The sequence below is a fragment of the Canis lupus genome, chromosome 27 (assembly GCF_003254725.2).
Source record: "Canis lupus dingo isolate Sandy chromosome 27, ASM325472v2, whole genome shotgun sequence".
Classification (NCBI taxonomy): Eukaryota; Metazoa; Chordata; class Mammalia; order Carnivora; family Canidae; genus Canis; species Canis lupus.
Window position 1 is genome coordinate 8,421,279 of NC_064269.1, and position 21,260 is coordinate 8,442,538.

Below are 21,260 nucleotides of genomic sequence, written 5' to 3' on the forward strand. Positions count from 1 at the left end.
GTGTCTTTAATGTTTTATTATTAAGATTCTTGGGATATAGGGACGCCTGGGTGACTCAGCGGTTGGGCATCTGCCTTCAGCTCAGATCCCACTCTGGATTGAGTCCCACATCGGGGTTCCTGCATGGAGCCTGCTTCTCCCTCTGCCTATGTCTCTGCCTCTCTCTGTGTCTCTCATGAATAAATAAAGGAAATATCTTAAAAAATATATAAAATTAAAAAAAAACTTTCTAAGGTTTTTTTAAAAAATGATTCTTCGAAAATAGTGACTTTTAACTCATTATAACTCTTTCCAAACCCATGTTGAAGTATTTCTTTGATTAGAGCCAAAAAAAAAAAAAAAAGAACCAAAATAAGCAGCACCACTGTAGGTACATTAATTCCAAGTTGTAAAGCAAGCTTAGAGTCCGCTAGAAGCATATATTTTAATAGCATTTTTTAAATTGCAAAATCATAGGAAATTAGGAGGAGGAAACTGAAAAACTTAAAGGAGAAAAATCACCTGTAATCCTACCATTTAAAGGTAACAATGCTAAACTGTCCATAACTCTGTTGTAACTTACCCTTTTCACTTAATGATGTGTTTAGAAGTTTTCATTTTAATAAAAACTCTACAGCATGATTTTGTAATGGCTCGATAGTACTCTGTTACATATTGTGCCATTACTTAAACCAATCCTCTGCTGTTGGATATTAAGTTGTTTTTACTAATATAAATAAATGTAAAGTAAAAATTGTACTAACACTGATGTGAACATTTTTGTATATAAATTGATGTATCCCATTTCAAATTATTCTCTGGGGATTAATTCCTAGAAGTAGACTCTCTTGGCCAATCAATTTTTATTTCCCCATAAAAGAATTTTTTTTTTCCCATAAAAGAATTTTAAGTGTGATTATATACACACTCAATGTATAATTTTACAAATTCAATTATATCTAATGTAAAACTATTATTTTCCTAAGCTGGTTTTTTTCTCCATATAGAACTGTCCGAAAGGTCTGTGTGTCTTTCCTAATCTTCAGTGCATTTACAAAAATGCTTATTAAGTTTCCAGGAATATAGGTTTCACAGCTTATCCCCCCAGCACATGAATTATATTCTTTAAACTGTTCTGCATCTCTAGGCTCCTTCATCAGTTGAAGGTACATCTGTCCTAATGTCCGTGTCCTGCCTGTTGTATAATGGCCATGTCATGTTCCCATGGTGATGGACATTGAAGTTATGTGCAGGTTTTGTCCTTAGAAACACTGTTTTACTGAGCACCCTTTGTCACTTTGCTCTACGAACCTCTTTGTTGCATATGCGCTTACATAGAGTTTCAGATATGCATGTTTTTAATTTGACTAGTGTTTGCCAAACTCCTCTCAGAAAAGGGTATACTATAGTCCCTTCACAGTGCCTGAACTTAGAGTGTAGGTCCCCCTTTGATATTGTTGACTGAACACGTAAAATTAAAATTGCTCTTGGTTATAGGCCTTAATGTTCACTGATTTCATCAAACAGTACATACCGATGTGTCAGGGACTTGCAGAGTCTTCACATACTGAGATTTCATCATACCCACAAACTTCTAAAAGCTGCATAGTAATATTATTTATTAACCTTATAATACGTGCCAGGCAATCTTGTGTTACCCCTTTTGATTAATAAAATCAATTCTAATAGTTCTTTGTTCTGATGAGAAAATTGAGATCTAGAAAACATGAACGGAGTTACCCAGCTATGTACTGATAGAGGATTCAGATAGGGGATCAGTAGACCCTGAATCAGTGCTTGACTTGGGGTGCGAGGTGTTACACGGAGTTCCCAGATGTAGATCGACACGTATAACACACGGGAGCTAGAGCTGAACTAAAAAGTGAAATACCGGGAGCACGGACCAGGACACAGCTGACGGGAAGAAGAGAGGCAGGGGGACAGTTCTGTGTCTCCGTTGTTTCGTTGCCTTTTTAACGTGACCGTGTTTCCTGTCCTGGAGGTCCGAAGCTTTTAGTATTGAAGCCGTCATCTTTCCTGCATTTTCCATTCTCCTCCCATCTCCATTCTCTCAACACTTCCTGTTCTCCTCCATAGCAACCTGGAATTCCTTTGCAGTAAAAATCCAGCTCCCTTAGTTCCCCGCAGTGTTACGATCTGGCCTCTTCTAATAGTCCCAACTAGGACTTAGGTTCCCTATGCATCAGTTCATCCTAGACACTACAGGCTACGCTGATAGCACAGCTTTGGTCACACTCTACATCATCTCAACATACAGGGCCAGCCTCGTGTGATCCACACTAGGGAAGAGGGAGCAAAACAGCACTGGCTTCGCTCTCCCAGAACTAACGCAATATGGTGGGAAAGCAGCCATATATTTATATAACTGATCAGGAATGCCAGGACTCCGCGTGATCCGAGAATCTGATAGGGCACTAGGACCTAAGGGCAGTCCTTGAGGGTCCCTGCGGGAAGTGGCATTTAAGAGCTGAAAGAGGGATCCCTGGGTGGCGCAGCGGTTTGGCGCCTGCCTTTGGCCCAGGGCGCGATCCTGGAGACCCGGGATCGAATCCCACATCAGGCTCCCGGTGCATGGAGCCTGCTTCTCCCTCTGCCTGTGTCTCTGCCTCCCTCTCTCTCTGTGTGACTATCATAAATAAATAAAAATTAAAAAAAAAAAAAGCTGAAAGATGAATAAGAACTAAGCAAAGAGGAAAAGACGAGCTGAAAAAGGAAATAGGTGCAAAAGGTCTGGGACTGGAAAAGCATGGCAACCCCCAAGCCCAAGTTGGCTGGAGTGAAGACTGGTGGAGCGTTCTTACGGCAATCGGTCTTGCAAAGAAAAGCTTTTGAAATCTTTCAAGCAGGAGGTGTTCGATAAGAGCAGATTTGCATTTTGAAAGATTGTTCTCATCTTTTAATGGCTTAATAAAAGTGGTTAGTTAATAAGCATGAAAAGGTTCACAGTTAATGGTATACACTTTCTTTTATCAAACTGATCAATTTAATTCTCTGCCGGGAGTGCCACGAGGAAATAGCGCTGGTGGGAATTTGTATGATTTTTCTGAAAGGCAGCTTGAAAATAAGTATAAAGAGCCTTAAAGGAGCCATATGCTCTTTCCATGATGATAAAACCTACTGACTCCTAGTCCTTTCTAGTATTTAATAGTGGGAAGTTGGAGGGGATGGTTAAACTATGGTTTAACCATAATATAAATAATATAAACTGGAGAAAAGAAAGTGTTAAAATCCTAAGGAAAATATGTTTATAGTACGCTAGCATATTTATAAAAAAAAAAAATCCGTGTGTAAGTGGACACGTGCAGACCAAACTTGAGGGGTAACTATACATAATAAGCCAACTTACTTTTTTTTAAGGCAAAAACATACAAATTATTAATGGGGGTTATTTCTGGGTAGCAGAGGATTTTTAATGCTTTTTAGCTTCCAGATTTATTACAGCGAACAAGACTTGTATGATCAGAAAAAACTTAAGAAAATGTAAGGCTGTCCTGGGCAGCCACCATGGCACAGCGGTTTAGCGCCACCTGCAGCCTGGGGCGCGATCCTGGAGGCCCGGGATCGAGTCCCACATGTCCGGCTCCCTGCATGGAGCCTGCTTCTCCCTCGGCCTGTGTCTCTGCCTCTCTCTCTCTCTCTCTCTTTCTCTCTCTGTCTCTCATAAATAAATAAAACCTTAAAAAAAGAAAATTGCAGTCCTCGCTGCTTGGGACCTGACGGTGGGGGAGCGGGCCCGAGGCTTGGCCTTAGGCTGGGCACTCGCAGCTCCCCACTGAACTGGCCTCAGGTTCCAGCTTGAGCTCCTGTGGCAGGTGCCTCCCGGAGGGCCCTCCGCGCGCAGCTCCCGGGGCACAGCGTCCTATGGTAGCCGGTGGGTGCTCGTCTGTAAGGGGTCAAGCCCCACTGGCTTTATGGGCGGAGATCCCTAGTCCTAAGGAAGTAGGTTTCCCTCCCGGTCCCTAACTGGTTTGGGCACACTGCCGCCGATCCTGTGCGCCCAGAGAAGATAGTCCACTTAAGGTAAGTAGGGGTCTTGGCTTTAAAGGCCCCAGAGAACTAAGGTACAGCTTGGAGCCCTGAGCATGTTCCATTACTTCTCTGAGCCAGTGGCACGTAAAAGCGGCTGCTGCCCGCCCTCCGCCTAGAGGTGAGAGCTCGGAGCCCCGATTTCCCGCATATTGACCAGGAGAGCCTCTGCCCTGTAATCCAGACCGGCTTCCCCACCATTTCCTCTTGGGCGATGATGGAAACACAACTTGCCCGACGGTTTGCAATCTAGCTGCATGTTTGGGGTCACACACCGCCTTCCAGGAAGCTCCCAGCCCCCCGTGGGTACAACGAGGTAACCCCCACGTCGGTGTAAGTAGCCCAGGAGAGGACCTGAGGCCGAGCAGCCTCCTGTGCAGGTAAGTGCGGAAGAGGCCACATGGGGGCCGGGGGGCGGGGGGGGGGGGTGCAGAGAAACCGTGGGGAGCTAAACTAGGAGGGCAGGGGCTGCCTTGGGGAGACTGACTCCTCCAGGAACGAGAGAGCGGCCCCGCGGGCACCTGGGGGAACCAGGGCAGCGACGCCTCCACCCAGCTTGTCCACGTGCACCTGCCCTGGGTTGTGTGGCCGCGACCCCTCCATCCCCCGCAGCAGCCCCGCGCCTAACGTAACCTTAGCAGCCGCGCGGCCCACCCCACCCCACCCCACCAGCTCCAGGCCCCCACTCCTGGGTTCGCCTGGGCACTTGCCCCCCCCATCGTGCCGTTGGCCAGAGCCCATCCAAAGTGGTGCCACTAGCCCGGCAGCGTGCAAGAAGCGCCCACAGGGCCCAGCACCACCCCAAAGTGACGCCTGTTCTGGGGAGAGGGGAAGGTAACCTCACACACGAGGGAGGCCCACTGTGGCCCCAACAGTGGGCTGGGGGCCAAGCTGCTTGGGGGACAGCGCAGAAGGCGTCCTGCAGTTTGGTGCCACTGCATCTGGCAAACACCTGGTCCGACTCGCTCAAGGCCGAGGCAGCCCCAGCCTGGCTCCCCAACAACACAGGGACCAAACCCTGCACACAGCAGCCAAGGGGGACCTTCCAGGGGGACCGGAGGCCGAAGTGGCCCAGCCGCAACACTAGGGTGCACGCGATACTTCGAGACACCTCTGACGCGCCAGGTTGTGGGGAGCAGGGGACACTACTGCAGGGCGCTCCGGGGCCTCTTCCGCAGCCCCCTACCTTCAAGAGCAGGAGACCCGGCTAACTCCGGACACAGACACAGACAGAGGTGTAGACGCAATGAGCCAGAGGACTGGGTCTCAAGTGAAAGAATCGGAGGAAATCCTAGCAAGAGAGCTCAAGGAAACGGAGATGAATAATCTGCATAAAGTAACGGTCATAAAGAGACCCGCTGGACTTCAGAGAAGGGAGGACCTCAGCGAGACCCTTAACAAAGAAAAAAAAAGAGCTCAAAAAATCAAACTAAAAGTAGACTAGTGGGAATAAATAGACTAGAGAAAGCCGAAAAATGGATCAGTAACCCGAGGGCAGAGGAATTGCAATCAAGCTCAACGGAAAGAGAAAAAAATAACAGGAGCAAAACTGACTTGGGGAGCTCAGCGCCCGTGGTGCGCAGTAACATTTCCCCATTGCGGAGAACCCAGAGGCGAAGGGAAAGAAAAGGGGGCGGAAAATGTAGTTTAAATACCCGAGTTTCCGGGCAGCCTTGGGTGGCCCAGTGGTTTAGCGCCGCCTTCAGGGTGTGATCCTGGAGACCCGGGGTCGAGTCCTGCGTCGGGCTCCCTGCATGGAGCCTGCTTGTGTCTCTGCCTCTCTCTCTCTCTCTCTCTCTGTGTCTCTCATGAATAAAATCAAGTAAGTAAGTAAGTAAGTAAGTAAGTAAGTAAGTAAATAAATAAATAAATAAATAAATAAATAAATAAATAAATAAATAAATAAATAAATAAATACCGGAGTGTCCTTAATCTGGGGAAAGAAACGAATCCAGATCCAGGAGGCACAGAAAGCCACCAACAAAATCAAGCCAAGGGGGTCACCAAGATACATAGTAATTAAAACGTCTACTTTTCAAAAAGTAGTGATAGACAAAAAAAATAAAAAAGTTACAGAGAATTTTAAAAGCGGCAAGAAAAAACAGTGACCTGGACGGCAACCCCATAAGGCTGCCAGGCTAAGCCGAGGCCGGGAGGGAGCGGCAGGGTATAGTCAAAGAGCTGAAGGGAAGCGACCTACAGCCAGGAGCGCCCTGCCCTGCCCTGCCCAGGCATCATTCACAATAGAAGGACCCAAAAAGAGTTTCCTAGACAGACAAGTTTGAGGAATTGATCAGCACTAAAGCAGCCCTACGAGAATTGTTAAAGGGGGCTTTTTGGGTGGAGAGGCCATTAGTAGGAGTGAGAAAAGTAGGAAGCGCAAAAGCAGTAAACTTAGGCGTTTGTGTAAAAATCAGTCAAGGGAAAAAAAAAAGTAAAAAAAAAAAGTAAAAAATAAAATAAAATAAAATAAAATAAAAAAATAAAAATCAGTCCACAAAATAAAAGGGTGTAAAGTAGGACACCATGGGCCTCGAACACGGGGCCCAGGGGGGGAAGTAAAGAATAGGTTCAAACTTGGGCCCCCCGGGGGGCTCAGCGGTGGAGCACTTGCCTTCGGCCCAGGGTGTGATCCTGAGGACCCGGGATCGAGTCCCACGTCCGGCTCCCTGCATGGGGCCTGCTTCTCCCTCTGCCGCTCGCTCTCTCTCATGAATAAATAAATAGAATCTTAAAAAAAAAAAGAAAAAAAAAGAATAGGTTCAAACTTAAGCCACCATAGATTTAATGTGGTAATAAGCCGCTCTGAGGGTGGGGACACGGATATTCCTGAGCACCGAGTGCCGTGCAGGCTGCTGAATCACCGTATCGCACACCTGAATCCCACAGAACACTGTTGGCAAACTATTAATTAATTAATTAAAAAGGCAATACACCAAAAAAAAAATAAAAATAAAAAAATAAAAAGGCAATACACCGACTCACCCCAGGCCGATTTAACCAGTCTTTGGATTTGGGATAGTTTAAAATCTCCCCAGGTGGAGGCTGATGTGCAGCCAAAAAACCAAACCGCATGGCAACGTTTTTAGATCCCCCGTAGATCCCAGCTGCTCTGTTAGAACAACATAATTAATTAGATCACAGCGTGTCTTTAAACCACGCAGATTCTTTCCTCCCTCTCGGGGGCAGCAATAGCACCTGACGGTTTATCGTCACTCTGGTTTAAACCTGGTTTTCAAAAGCCACTCTGTGGGGTTTGGACCTCATGAAGCGGAGAGAGAGAAGATCTGGAACATTCCCTGGGTGCTCACGGTTCCAGGGTGCGCTAGGACTCTTGAGGGAATCCAGCTGTCGGTAAGGCCAGGTTGTGTACGCTCAATTCAACAGGTTTTTATTGACACGCTTGCCTAGAGGAATTCTAGACATTTCTAACATTATGACTGTAACATGGCTTTTTTCCTAAATCAGCATTTCCAGAAGTCTTTCTTTTACATGTTAAACCGCCGGTAGCACGTCCTCCTTACTCCAGCCACGTCCTCCTTACTCCATCCAGCTTAGGATGGCCAGCCCCTGCAGCAGGGCCCACACGGAGGGGCTCTTTCTGCCTCTGTGCCCACACTGTATTTGCGTCACCTCCCTTTTCATAACAACTTATATTTTTCTTATTTTTTTTTAAAGATTCTATTTACTTATTCATGAAGGACCCAGAGAGAGAGGCAGAGACACAGGCAGAGGGAGAAGCAGGCCCCATGCAGGGAGCCCGACGCGGGACTCGATCCTGGGTCCCCAGGTCACGCCCTGGGCTGAAGGCGGCGCTAAACCACGGGGCCACCCGCCCACATAACAACTTTTAAAGGAGGCCCTATTATTAACCTCATTTGTCAAATGAGGATCAGGATCACTCAGACCTCACAGGGGTGGCTGAGTCCAAAGCCTCTGGCCGTAGCCATCTGCTAGTGTCGCCTCTGGCTCCTCCCAAGATGTGCCCTGCACGTAGCCCTCCTCACCCAACATACCCAGTTCGGGCCCCAGCAATGGCTCGGCCCTATTTCTATTTGCACTGCCTCTCCCCAGGGCGTGTGAAGTTTTCACACTCACTCACCTAGTCAACCGTGTAAGCGCTGGCCCCTCTCCCTGGTCTTCTCCTCCGGTTCCTCCTTCAGACTTCCTTTAACCACTTAATTCCATTCATATGAAACACTTGCTCCGAGTCATGTTGATTCCTATAACCGTATTGCCAACAAACTTCCTCCAGAACCTTCTAAACAAAATCTTAAACCATTACGAATGGGTCTGCCCAGGCTCCAGGTGAGGGCAGCACACCTGCCCAGCCCTCCTCTTGCCCATCCCTCCACCCACCTGACTTCGTGGCATCTTTGGATAGTTCCAGGCTCTCTTAGCTCTGATCCCGAGCTGTATCGACGATGTGCAAACTCTTGTAGGCCGCTCTGTGGCAGGATCTTAATAGACAACTAGACACGATTCCACAGCGGAGAAAACGGTCAACAGAAGTACGTGCCCAAGCACACTGAGGGACAAGGATAAGAAAGTTCCTAGTATCATTTGTAATAGCCCCAAACTGGAAACAACCCAAGTGCCATCAATTTTGGAATACTACTCAGTTCAAAAAAAAAAAAAAAAAGGAATACTATCACATAGATGAATCTTGCAGCTGAGGAAAAGATGGCAGAAACCAAAAAATACGATTCAATGCTGTATTTCTAGAGTAAGTTCAAAAAGAGACAAAACTATATTATAGCATCTAGAGATCTATGCTTAGGTGATTAAGAAAAAACTTTAAAGGAAAGGATTGTCCTTAAAATCTGGAGAGTTAAAAAAAAATCTGGAGAGTTGTCGGTGGGGGGTGGTGGTGAGGGAGGGGGTATGCTTGAGCTGGGCCAGGGCCTTTTGGGGAGGGGAGGCCTACCAAGTTCTCCTTCTTGATCTGGGCAGTGGTTACAGAGAGGTTTGCTTTACAGTAAAGCAGCTCTACTCCTTATTTTATGCGCTTTGTTATATGCGTCCAAGGTGGGATTTCACAATAAGACTAGGTGTAAAAAAAAAAAAAAAAAAAAAAAGCCAACAATTAGCTCAGAGTCACTGTTTATATTTGTGGTAGTCAATCTACTATTCTTCATCTTTTCCCTTCTTTCAATCCAGTCCCAATTGGGGGAAAGAAAAAACCATCATCAATTTGGGGAAAAAATTGCCACTGAAAGAATTCTGCATCACATAAAATGTGCTTCTGGGGGATCCCTGGGTGGCTCAGTGGTTTAGTAGCTGCCTTTGGCTCAGGGTGTGATCCTGGAGTCCCGGGTTCGAGTCCCACGTCGGGCTCCCTGCATGGAGCCTGCTTCTCCCTCTGCCTGTGTCTCTGCCCCTCTCTCTCTCTGTGTCTCTCATGAATAATAAATAAAATCTTTTTCAAAAATGTGCTTCTGTTTGGAACCAGAAAACTAGAGCAACAAATGTGCCAGTCCCTACTCCATGCCCGAGAGTGAATTCATTGGATCGTGGCAGCTGTTGTTCCTTTCTTTCAGTTATTATTTTGTCAAACGATGTCAATTTTCAAAGACCGCAACAACTGCTCAGCAAGTTTGTTGAAGGGGTCAACCCCCAAACTAGTCTTGTTATCTTTCACATAGGTTGGCTATAAACAGAGCATCATGTCTGAGCATTCAAATCAATAAATCCTTTCTAAAGTAAAGGCCACACATTTCTCCATTGGTTTAGGGAAACCATAAAAGTACAGTCCAGAGATTCTGGACAAACCCTCCTCTTCCCCCAACCAAATGTGTTTCAACCTATTCGTTATGATTGACGGCCAGACCACACTCCGCAGGACCACACTTTAGGTCCTTTACTTGGTGGCCAAAGCGTTTCTCTGCTCTAGCAACATCTAACTGGCGCTGCACCATTTAATCTGTAACCTCTCTTCTTGAACCAAGACCTCTCCAAACTCAAACACTCGCTCATCACTGTTGGGTCTTGTCAAATTTCTATCAGCCCCTAAGGTCTCCAGAAGACATTTTTCTTTCTCCATGAAGCCTTCCCCACCCATCACTTAAGGGAAGCCCACCACATGACTGAACTTCCAGAACACTCTCTTAATTCTCATACAGCCTGTGTTTTACCTTTGCTACTGGGCAGCGCTGGGAAGCTTGGCTCAGCCTCAGGGCAGGACTGTCTCCTTCATCTTCCGAACAAGCAGCCGAAGTACTCCATCAACGCTCAAGCTGAATGAGATGTAAGGGAGGCAGGTATAAACAGAGGGAAAAATTCCTATTAACATCCCAATAAAGCATAGAGTAACTTTGTCCAGAAGAATCAGCTAACAGTTGTTCAAATTATACACCAGAGCGGCGAGATAGTTGTTGGTTGGAAACTGTGGTTTCAATGTACAATATAAACCCTTCTCTTAGAAATGTTTCTTTAAGGGAATTTCCAGAAAGTTTTCCTGGCTCTAAGAAGTTAGATGATGCCAAATTAATAAGTGAAATACTTGGGGGAGAAAAATTCTGAGGAGTTATAGAAAATCTTAAAAAAGACAACATGATGCTTAGGAAGAAAATACTTTTTAGAAACAATGCAGCAAATACAAACAAAATTTGCACCCAAAACAAGCATCTTATGTCTGACTCCTGGAGAGAATTCTAATTACAGTTAGCTTCCTGTGTGCTGACCAAACAGCCTTACTTACTTGCCATGACCTTGGTCAAGGAGCTTAGTCATCCCAACCCTCTGTACACACCACCTTGTAACATTAGCCATTACACGGAGTGTTCATAAAGACTGAGCCAATACATGGAAAATGCTCAGCATCATGAATGGCAGGAACCGTGTTAAGCAAATGTTAGTGACCAACATAATTAAAGTTTGGCAGTAATTTAAATATCCATCAATAAGGGGTCCAAATAATAGATCATGCACAGTGTACCCGTGCGATGGAGTACTATACAGCTGTAAAAATGGATGTGAAAGATCTTTACATACCAGTATGGAAAGTCTTAAGATACTAAACATTTTTTTAAGTGCAGCAGTGGTTCATGGTATAAAATATTTTGCATAAAAATAACATACATTTGCCTTTTCTGTAATCAACGCTAGAGGGGTACTTAAGAAACATGACCAGTGGTTATCTGGCAGCAGGGGTGGGAGCCAGGAGATGGGGAAGAAGGGGGAGGCTTTTCAGTGAATATCTTTTCAAAGCTTTTTGATTCTTCAATTGCACAGTTATATTACCAGTTCACAAAAGTTGCTTTTTAAAAGCCGTTTATCTTTTGAATGCATGTATCTGGTGTGGATTGTGTCTCAGACTGAAATCCACAAGAACCAGGACTCATCATGATACCTTTTTCTCTTAATATTCAAGTGTACTCACTATCAGAAGAAATGGATCTACTCACCTAGGAATATGACAATGTGCCTTAGCGTTTAACTTCTACACAACGCAATCCTGGATTTAATTTTTACTGAGAAGCATCTGTTCCTTTCCTTCATGAAATGAAAATCTAGGAATCCATAAAGGTTCGCAGATATCAAGGGAGTAGACAAAGTTGTTGGCTGTAATGTAACTAGAGAGTAACACAGTCTTCGTCTTGCCGCCTCAGAGAAGGTAGTTAAATTTTTGAGTGTTTCAGGGACTGTTTATGTACTCTTAAGAGAGTTAAAGTAATACGAGCATAGTTATCTAGGAGAGATACTAGACTTTTTCTTTTTCCTTTTTCACCTTACTACTATTTGATCAAGATGATCCAATGGGATCCCATGTGGGTAATCCGGCAGCTGTGCTCCTACGTCTTAGCAGCTTCTGTTTTAGAGATGAAGAACATCATGTTTTCTTTGTTCGGTGTTTAATATTTTCATCACGGTGATGAAGATCAGGACAGAAGTCACTTATCCAAAACATTCTCATTTTAAAAATCATTTTTATTGTCATTTTATGGTTAAAAAAAACATACATGGCATGACTATAAAGTAATGAGACAAGTTTTCATCGGGTGGCTTGCACTCCAGAGTCTCATTAGTATATAGTCACATCCTGTCTAGAGCTTGGAAGAAAAATATGCCTTGGCTATATGATAATCAATTTTGTTACTTAAAATTTATTGAGTGCCAACAGAGCACTAGGCACATATATAACACAGAATTGTACAGTCTCTATGTTGTAGACTATATTATTTACATAGATTTCTCAAAGATAACATTAAAGCATGTATTTACAGAACTTTAGACAAAATAACAATACTGGAAATCAAGTTTCCGTCTAGCGAGGAGCACCTTTTCATGAATGAGAGGGTTATGCAGAACTTATTGTGCAAGAGCACTTTGATTCCATTACCCAGAAAGTCCACGTTATTTCATTGTATAATAGTTCTATAAAGCTATACGAGAAAAACCTAAGTGGGAAGCCATAACTGGTTTCATTAGGTCAAACACATTTAAAAAACTCTCGGCTGAGACCAATGCTCAAAGGGACTACAGACATATTTACATATCATAGCACAGAAGCTAGAACTACAGCATGCAATTCTAATGAGCGGAAGAATGGTGAGTATGAAAACCATTTTTCTGAGCCTGGAGTTTCTTCTCTTTTCTATCTAATTACTGTACAGTTTCTTATTTTGCAAAGAAACATGTACCTTTTAAAACAAACATTGGTATTGCACAAAATTATTTTAGAAAAATTTGAGATTTTTTTTTTTAGAAAAGTACAGTGAATACGTTCTAACTGGTATCAACAACTGAGCTCAGTTCAGAGGAGTGGAGGACCACTTTAATGTGGCATCTACGGGATAGCCTCAATCTTGGGAGGTGGGCTAAGAATAACCCCCACAACCCTAGGAAATGATCGGGGCTGATGTTGGATAAAAAGTCTCTTTTGCATCCATTAATACACAGCACAGTGCAGTGCCATGGATCCCCTCTGCAGGGAGAAATTAGATTTTCCTTCAACACCAGTTGAATCAAACCATTAAAAAATTGTTTTTTATATCCAAATTTTTTAATATCCATCCAAACCAAAAAAAAATTTTTATATCCTTTTACTCTAGGAATCTGTCCCTAAATTCAAGTTGAAGGTCTGGGCGCCTTGTGGTTCTGAATGAACAGAGAAACACAGTATCAAACAATAATCTGGGTTTGCTTTACATTATAACAAATGGAAAGTACGCTCAATCTCCTGCTATCTCATGCAAATTTGTCATGTAAAGGATCTCTTTTATCTGTTCTCTACTTAATGTATTATAAATGACATAAAATTAAATAGGTGACTGGACCTTGTCTTCAGCTAAATTTGGGATTCTCTCTATATTTTTAAAAGAATGTCTTAAGCATACTCAGAAATGAAGGACTCAAGAAAATGTTCAGTCTTTTATTTAAAAACTATAAACAGTCACCAAAGTAAATAAAGCCATTCTATAACATAAACTGTTAGGTCTATATTTTTTACTGCACATCCTAAGGACACAGCAGAAATGGTGGTTGGGAGGCCTTCCACATTTTTGGATGCTAATAGAACAGGCAATAGGCAGTTATAAATGGATACATTTCACGCTGGGGGAAGAAGACAATTTAAGGAAGTGAGCAGTTTCTGAGCAGGAATGTGGTACAGTATTAAGAATGGAAGAATAATACAATAAAATTCCACACTATATTAAGATAGAAAAAGTAGTGAAGAAAATATCATACCTGCACATAATGCATATATAACACAGGAGAAAACCTGTATAAAATTCCATGTATTTAAACCAATTTACAAATACAAAAAATTCTGTCCAAGCTCTGAGCTTGCACATGACAAACGTTTACAGTGGATACATGTTAGGGAAAACCAAAAAATACCTTCAAATAGTTTTTCTTCTACAAAAATGACATGAGATATATTATTCCATACTCTTTCAGCCAGCAAAATGAGTTCTACAAGGTGTATAATACAAAACAAAACAAAAGAAAAAAAGAAAAAAGAAAAAAAAAGAAAAAAAAATCACAGTTCCACAAAACTGTTTTGACTTTACAGCATCAGTACCTTTGCAGAAGTATTTACACAAATTTAAAGAACATTCATCCACTGCGTAGAATATATCACAATTACTTACAATTGACAGGAAAGTCTAGAAAACTTTAGAACCTACCAATAATGCTTCTAGGACACCACAGAATGTATTTCCAGTGGCTGCAGTGGCATGAAAGGTGTTCGTTCTATTCACAAATATTTACAAGATCTATTCAGACTGGTAAATTTTTATGATAATAAATAAGTGAAAATATATTGGCTCAAGTAAGAAAACCAAGCTACTGATTTCTAAACAAAACACACAATCCATAGCTAGATATTGGTGGCCCCCTCTGAGATCAGGGGGTATAGGTGTGCTGAAATTTTTTTTTAATTATTCAAACCAGCTTAAACGGTTTTGTAAATATAAAAATGTGCTCCTTTTTGGATATAGATAAAAATATTTAATGCTTCTATTTCATCTGCTCATGTAGGTTTTACAATATTCCATGTATATTCCAATGTGGATGGTACTGAATTCTGATCATACCAGTTTCCATCAGGATTTATCAGATCTGAGAGACATCCTGCAGATAAGCTGGTTGACAATCCCACAGCAGTTTTTTTTTTTTTCTTTTTAGATTTTTTTTAAACAGAGAACAAAGGGATTCGCTCAGAGATCAGAATACGAAGCTTCCTCTCAGCATCATGGGAGGAGATAAAATAATTCATTCTATGGTCTCTGTTCCATTAAGACTTGGTGCTTTCTTCAGTAACAGTATGTGAAATGTATGTGACTTTGAGTCCCCACTAGAGAAGTGGAATTATTTTTCACTGCAGCATTTCTGAGTCTTTTTCTTGTTCTTTACTCTGAACTGTAAAATTAAGTTCATAAAGGCATTTGGCAAGGGTGGAGGAAGCTTCCATGTTACTAATGGCTAGCACTGATAAGTTGTTTTCATGTCTCTTTAACAATCTGAAAAAAAAAACAAAAAACAGAGGTTCGTCAGTATCCAAGGTCAGTGATGATTCCTTATGGATTTTGCAAGTTTAAAAACTAAATATTTTTTATTTCATTGAGTGGATGTGTTCAGCACACTTCGGTGAACGGAATACACTATACACTTACATGGATAAAGGATGTTTCTAAACTTGACAGAACTTCCGTGTATCCATGTAGTGATTTTTCAGTGAACAAATGTGTTTACCATGTACCACATGCTGCTGCTTTTAATACACTTTGAGAAGCTACATGTATAAAGGATGGTTCAAAGAATGCTAGTAGCAATGTGTCAGTTTTCAGACCAAAATGGAATTAAACCAGAAATTAGTAACAGAAAGTTGACTGGAAAATCCCCAAGTCCAAGATGTAAACAATACATGGGTAACTACATGGGTAACACAAAGTTATACATGGGTCAAGAAGAAATCTCAAAAGAACTTAAAAAATATTTTAGATTAAATTAAAATAAAAATACAAATTGTTAAAATCTGTGGAATGCCATGAATGAAAGCAGTGCTTTGAGGGAAATATATAGCATTGACTGAATGCATATTATTATAAAAGAAGATCTAAAATCTATAATTAAAATTTTCACCTTAGGAACCTAATAACAGAAGAGCAAAGTAAATCCAAAGTAAGTAGAAGAAATAATTCAAGCAGAAATCAGTGATATTGGAAAGAGGAAATCAATGAAACCAAAAGCTGATTCTTTGAAAATTATCAATAAAATCAAGAAGTCTCTAAGACATGCTATCTAAGGAAAAAGAGTGTGTATGTAAGTAACTAATATTGGAAATGAAAGAGGGAAAGGTACCAAAGATCCCTACAGATAAAGAATGCCTACAAATTTGAAACTCTAAATGAAAGCAACCACTACCTTGAAAGAAACAGGCTTCTAAAAGTTACACAATGGGAAACAGACCAACTGAAAAGGCCTGTATCTATTAAAGAAATTGAATTAAAAAAAAAAAAAAAAAAAGTTTCCCAAAACAGAAAGCACCAGGTTCACGGGTTCTCTGGTGAATTATACCAAATATCTAAAGTTCCTCAAAAAGTTTTAAAAAAATAGAAATATCATATGATCCAGTAATCCCACTACTGAGGATTTGCCCAAAGGAAACAAAAAAGGTAATTTGAAAATATATGTGCACTTCTATGTTTACCAAAACATTATTTACAATAGCCAAGGAATGGGAGCAACCCAAGTGTCCAACTACAGATGAATGGGTAAAGATGTGGTACATACACACAATAGAGCATCACTCAACCATGAAACAAAATGAGATCTTGGCATTTACAATAACCTGGATGGACCTAGAGGGTCTTATGCTAACTGCAAAGTGTCAGGAAGACAAATCTAGGATTTCACTAATAAATGGAATCTAAAAAAGAGAAAAAAAAAAACCTCTAAAGTATGTAAAGAAACAATACATAGTTCTGCACCCAGTAATGTTAATAGAGTATTGCAGGAAGAGGAGGAATCTGGGAAACAACTGGTTTAATCTGTTCAATTTACAGACGAGTAATCTGAGGCATTCCAAACCTACAAGACTTTCTAGCTGAACAGAAATGCAGAATTAGGGAAGATCCTCTGACTATTTAACTTTTCTCTGTGGTACATTTCTAAGTATTGGAGACTGCCAGGCATAATTCTGTAACAAGCTTCATTCATGCTTCTAGAAAATTCAGATCATGTCTCTACAACAGTCAAACTCATAGAATCAAAGAGTGAAAATGGTGTTTACCACGGCTGGGTGGGGGAGAAGGAAATGATGATCAGTTAAGCAAGATGGATAAGCTTGAGAGATGCTCTATACAACATTGCACCTATAGTCAACCATATTACACACTTAATAATTTGTTAAGAGGGTAGATCTCATGTAAGTGTCCTTGCCACAATAAGGCAAAATTAAATAAAAATTCAGATGTCAGAAAACAGCTGGAGAGAAATAAGATGGCTTTTTAAAATTTAATGTAATTAAATTAATTAATTTATATTTTTGCTTTTTTTTTTTAAAAAAAAGATTTATTTATTTTAGAGAGAGAGTGAGCACATGAATTGGGGGTAGGGGCAGAGGAAGAAAATCGTCAAGCAGACTCCCTGCTGAGTGTGGAGCTGGATGCAGGGCTCAAATCCCAAAACCCATGACTTAATGACCTGAGCCAAAACCAAAAGTCAGATGCTTAACCACCTGAATTGCCCAGGTGCCCCTAGGATGGTTGCTTTTAAGAGATTTTTATTTGAAAATAAAAATCATATTCTAGAGCTGATTTAAGTTTCTTTCCCTTCATTAAGTGAAGCTTATCACCTGAATATTACTCCAAAAAAGCAGCTATTTCTTTTTAATTTATGAACTTAAACACATTTTTTAAAAAGATTTTATTTATTCATGAGAGACAGAGGGAGAGGCAGAGACCCAGGAAGAGAGAGAAGCAGGCTCCCCAAGGGGAGCCTGATGTGGGACTCCATCCTGAGACTCCAGGATCACGACCTGAGCCAAAGGCAGACACTTACCACCAGGTGCCCCTTTTTTATAACCTTAAAAAATAAATTTTCTACCCCTAAAATTACAATATTGATGTGGCTATGTATATAAAAAAATGACAAAAGTGAGCACTGTCCAGCAAAAACAGAGTGATGCTGAGTGGTGAGGAGAAAAGTGGTAAAAATCAACCAGAAATGACAGGATGAATAGTTATGTGATAAGAAATGTACAGTAAAATGTCAATGGTAAAAGCTAGGCGATTGGTATATTATAGGTGTTCAAAATTATGTCAAGTTTACCTTTATGTGTGAAAATTCCTTCATTAAATGTCAGAAAAAAAAATATCAACCAGTATAAGATTACCCAAGAACTGCAGTGCCTTCATTAAAATAACCCTGGGTAAAAGGAACTAAACAAGAGGAAGGAGCTGAAGACTTCTAAATTCTGAATGAACATTGTAGGGAAAAAAATTAGGGAAAAGACACAGAAATTCAAAACTAAAATTGAACACATGGAGACTGTACCATTTTTACCATAGGAAACCAAATGAAGAAGTAAAACAACTGTAAAAAAAAAGAGAGAGAAAGAGAGAGAGAGAGGCAGAGACACAGGCAGAGGGAGAAGTAGGCTTCCTGCAAGGAGCCTGATATGGGACTCGATCCTGGATCCCGGGAGCACGCCGAGCCGAAGGCAGATGCTCAACTGCTGAGCTACTCAGGCGTCCCATAAATAAGTCTTATTTAAAAAAGGAGATTAAAGATTATAGAGCTGACCATCTTTCATGTGTTTTGGCTATTTTGATATTTGCTTTTATGTAATTTCCATGCTTTACCCCACAAAATGGCTAATACTAAAAATTAAAATTATAATACCAATTGTTGGCAAGTATGGGGAGCAACTATGACTCTCATATATCACTGGAGGGAGCACAAATTAATAAAACCTCTTTGGAATTGTTTGGCATTATGTACTCAAGTTGTAATATACAATGACTCACCATCCCTTCTTAAAAGCTCAATAGAAATATTTATGGCCAAAAACATGTATAGAATGTTCATAACAGCACTATTTGTAATAGCTTCAAACTGAAAACAACCAATATGTCTACCAAAAGTAGAATGGAAAAAAACAAATTTGAGTATATTTTTAGAACAGAATTCTATACTACAATAAGAACCGTGTATTGCTACATGTAACACGAATGAATCTCACAATGCTGAATACGAAAGTGAATACAAAAGAATGTACACCATATGATCCTACTTATATAAAATTCTAAATCAGGCAAAATTCTGTGGTGTATCATCAGGGATTGTGGTCTCACTAAGGAAAATGGGATAAAGACAGGTGAGGATTCAAAGACTCTGCGGTACTGGTATTCCTCTGTTTCTGAAGTTAGATAGTTGGTTATGTGGGTGATTCATTCTGTGATAATTCACTGAGCTTTACACTTCTGTTTTTTATACTTTAGGTATGATTTACTTCAAAAATTTACTAGATTTTTAAAAAATACTTTATTTATTTGAAAGAGAGAGAATGAATGGTGGGGAGGGACAGGCGGAGAGGGGGGGAGGGAGAGGAAGAGAGGGAGAAGAAGAGAGAGAGAGAGACAGAAGCAGATTCTCTGCTGAGCAGAGAGCCTGTTGAGGGGCTCGATTGATCCCAGGACCCTGAAATCATGACCTGAGCCAAAGGCAGACACTTAACAAACTGAGCCACCCAGGCACTCCTATTAAACAAATTTTTAAATGAACTATGAAATTTCTACAATTTTTTTTCTGGAAAAAAATAGTCCTGTAAAACTTGATTTATAAATAACTTACACAATTTGAAAAGATACATGCATCCTTATGTTTATTGTAGCTTTATTTCCAATAGCCAAGATATAGATGCAACTCAATTGTCCATTCATAGATGGATAACAGATATAGTGTGAGCATGCATGCACACACACACGCACACACATACACACACAATGGAATATTACTCAACCATACAAAGAATGAAATCTTGCCATCTGCAACAATGTGGATGGACCTAGAGGATATAATGCTAAGGAAATAAGTTGGAGAAAGACAGATACCATATGATTTCACTGACACAGAACTTAAGAAACAAAACAAATGAGTAAAGAGAAACAGACGCTAAATACAGAAAACAAACTGGTGGTTGCCAGCAGGGAGGTGGGTAAGGGGATGGGTGAAATAGTTACAGGGATTAAAAGTATACTTATATTGATGTGTGCTAAGTAATGTAGAGTAGAATTGTTGAATCTTTATATTATATACCTGAAACAGTGTATGTTAATTATATTTCAATAATAAAAAATTACAGTGGTATAAATTATTTTTGCTCTATAATTAATGAACATTTTGAAAAAGAAAAATCTTTCAGTTTCAAATATTTCACAAATTACACTAATTTTTCCAAACTGATAAATAGTCACATGTTAAAAAAATATTTATTTTTATGTCACATGGATAAAACTAGAAAACTAAATTTAAATCAGCAGGATGATTTGAAAGTAACAATTTTTTTAAAGAGATTTTACTTTAAAAATTTTTTTATTTTACTTTATCATTTTTAAAAGATTTATTTATTCATGAGAGACACAGAGAGAGGCAGAGACATAGTCAGAGGGAGAAGCAGCTCCATCCAGGGAGCCTGATGCGGGACTCGATCCCAGGACCCTAGGGATCATGACCTGGGTTGAAGGCAGACACTCAACTACTGAGCCACCCAGGTACTCCAAGACTTTACTTTTTAAAAAATAATCTCTCCACTCAACATGGGGCTCAAACCCACAACCCTGTGATCAAGAGTTGCCCACTCTACCAATGGCCAGACAGGGACCCCATAACAATTCCATTTTTTAAAAAAGATTTTATTCATTTATTCATGAGACACACACGGAGAGAGAGGCAGAGACACAGGCAGAGGGAGAAGCAGGCTCCATGCAGGGAGCCTGATGTGGGACTTGATCCCAGGTCTCCAGGATCACACCCTGGGTTGAAGGCAGTGCTAAACCACTGAGCCACCCAGGCTGCCTGACAATTCCATTTTTAAAATAAATTAATATATTTTACTTTTGGGGGTTTTAAAAAATAAGCACTCAACTAGATAAAATATAAAATAAAATGGTATTCTTCAAATTTCAAGTTTTTTTTGATATGTTTAAAGAAAGCTAAACACCATGTCACTTTAATAAACTTGATAATGAAAAATAATTTGTAAGCATCACTGAAAACAATTTAAGACACAAATTAGCAGTTTGAATGCAAGTTTTTCTCCTTTCCCATCCAAAATAGCACCAAAATGAGTTAGAGGAAATTTTCTGAAGAAACTAATCCAGAAAGGCTTAGAACCTACAGAAACATAGACACAGTGAAAGTTAGGGAGTGAGGGATCAATCAGACAAAAAACAGGATTGGGTGAAAGTAACATGCTTAAATACAGTGATATCTCCCTGGTTCTTCTCTGCCTTTCTGTTTCTATAACACTGGATTTTACATTGACCGTCCTTCAAACTGCCTACCTCCAAAGGCAAGAAAATCAGAGATTTTCTTTTCTTGGACAAACAATCTCTCTCTAGAGACTGACATTTGAAGGACTTCTAATAAACAAATTGATTCATTAGGGGTCACCAAAAAAGGCAATAACCAGTGACAAGAGGAGATCATGTACTCAAAGCTTCTAACTGGCTGGCTGGCATTTTATTCTTAATATATGTTTATTTGAGGAATTTAGAGGA

The 21,260-nt window shown here is 40.7% G+C and overlaps 1 protein-coding gene across 2 annotated transcripts in view; it reads right to left on the reverse strand.

Annotated features, from left to right (window-relative positions):
- Positions 1-13,385: 13,385 nt before the first annotated feature.
- The window catches only part of ARID2 (AT-rich interaction domain 2), a 168,815-nt gene continuing 160,940 nt past the window's right edge, over positions 13,386-21,260 (reverse strand). For both annotated transcript variants that reach the window (XM_025477357.3, XM_025477356.3), the window contains one exon: positions 13,386-14,996. In XM_025477357.3, coding sequence (XP_025333142.1) covers positions 14,852-14,996 — 145 coding nt within the window. In that variant the 3' untranslated portion in view covers positions 13,386-14,851. The remainder of the gene's footprint in view (positions 14,997-21,260) is intronic.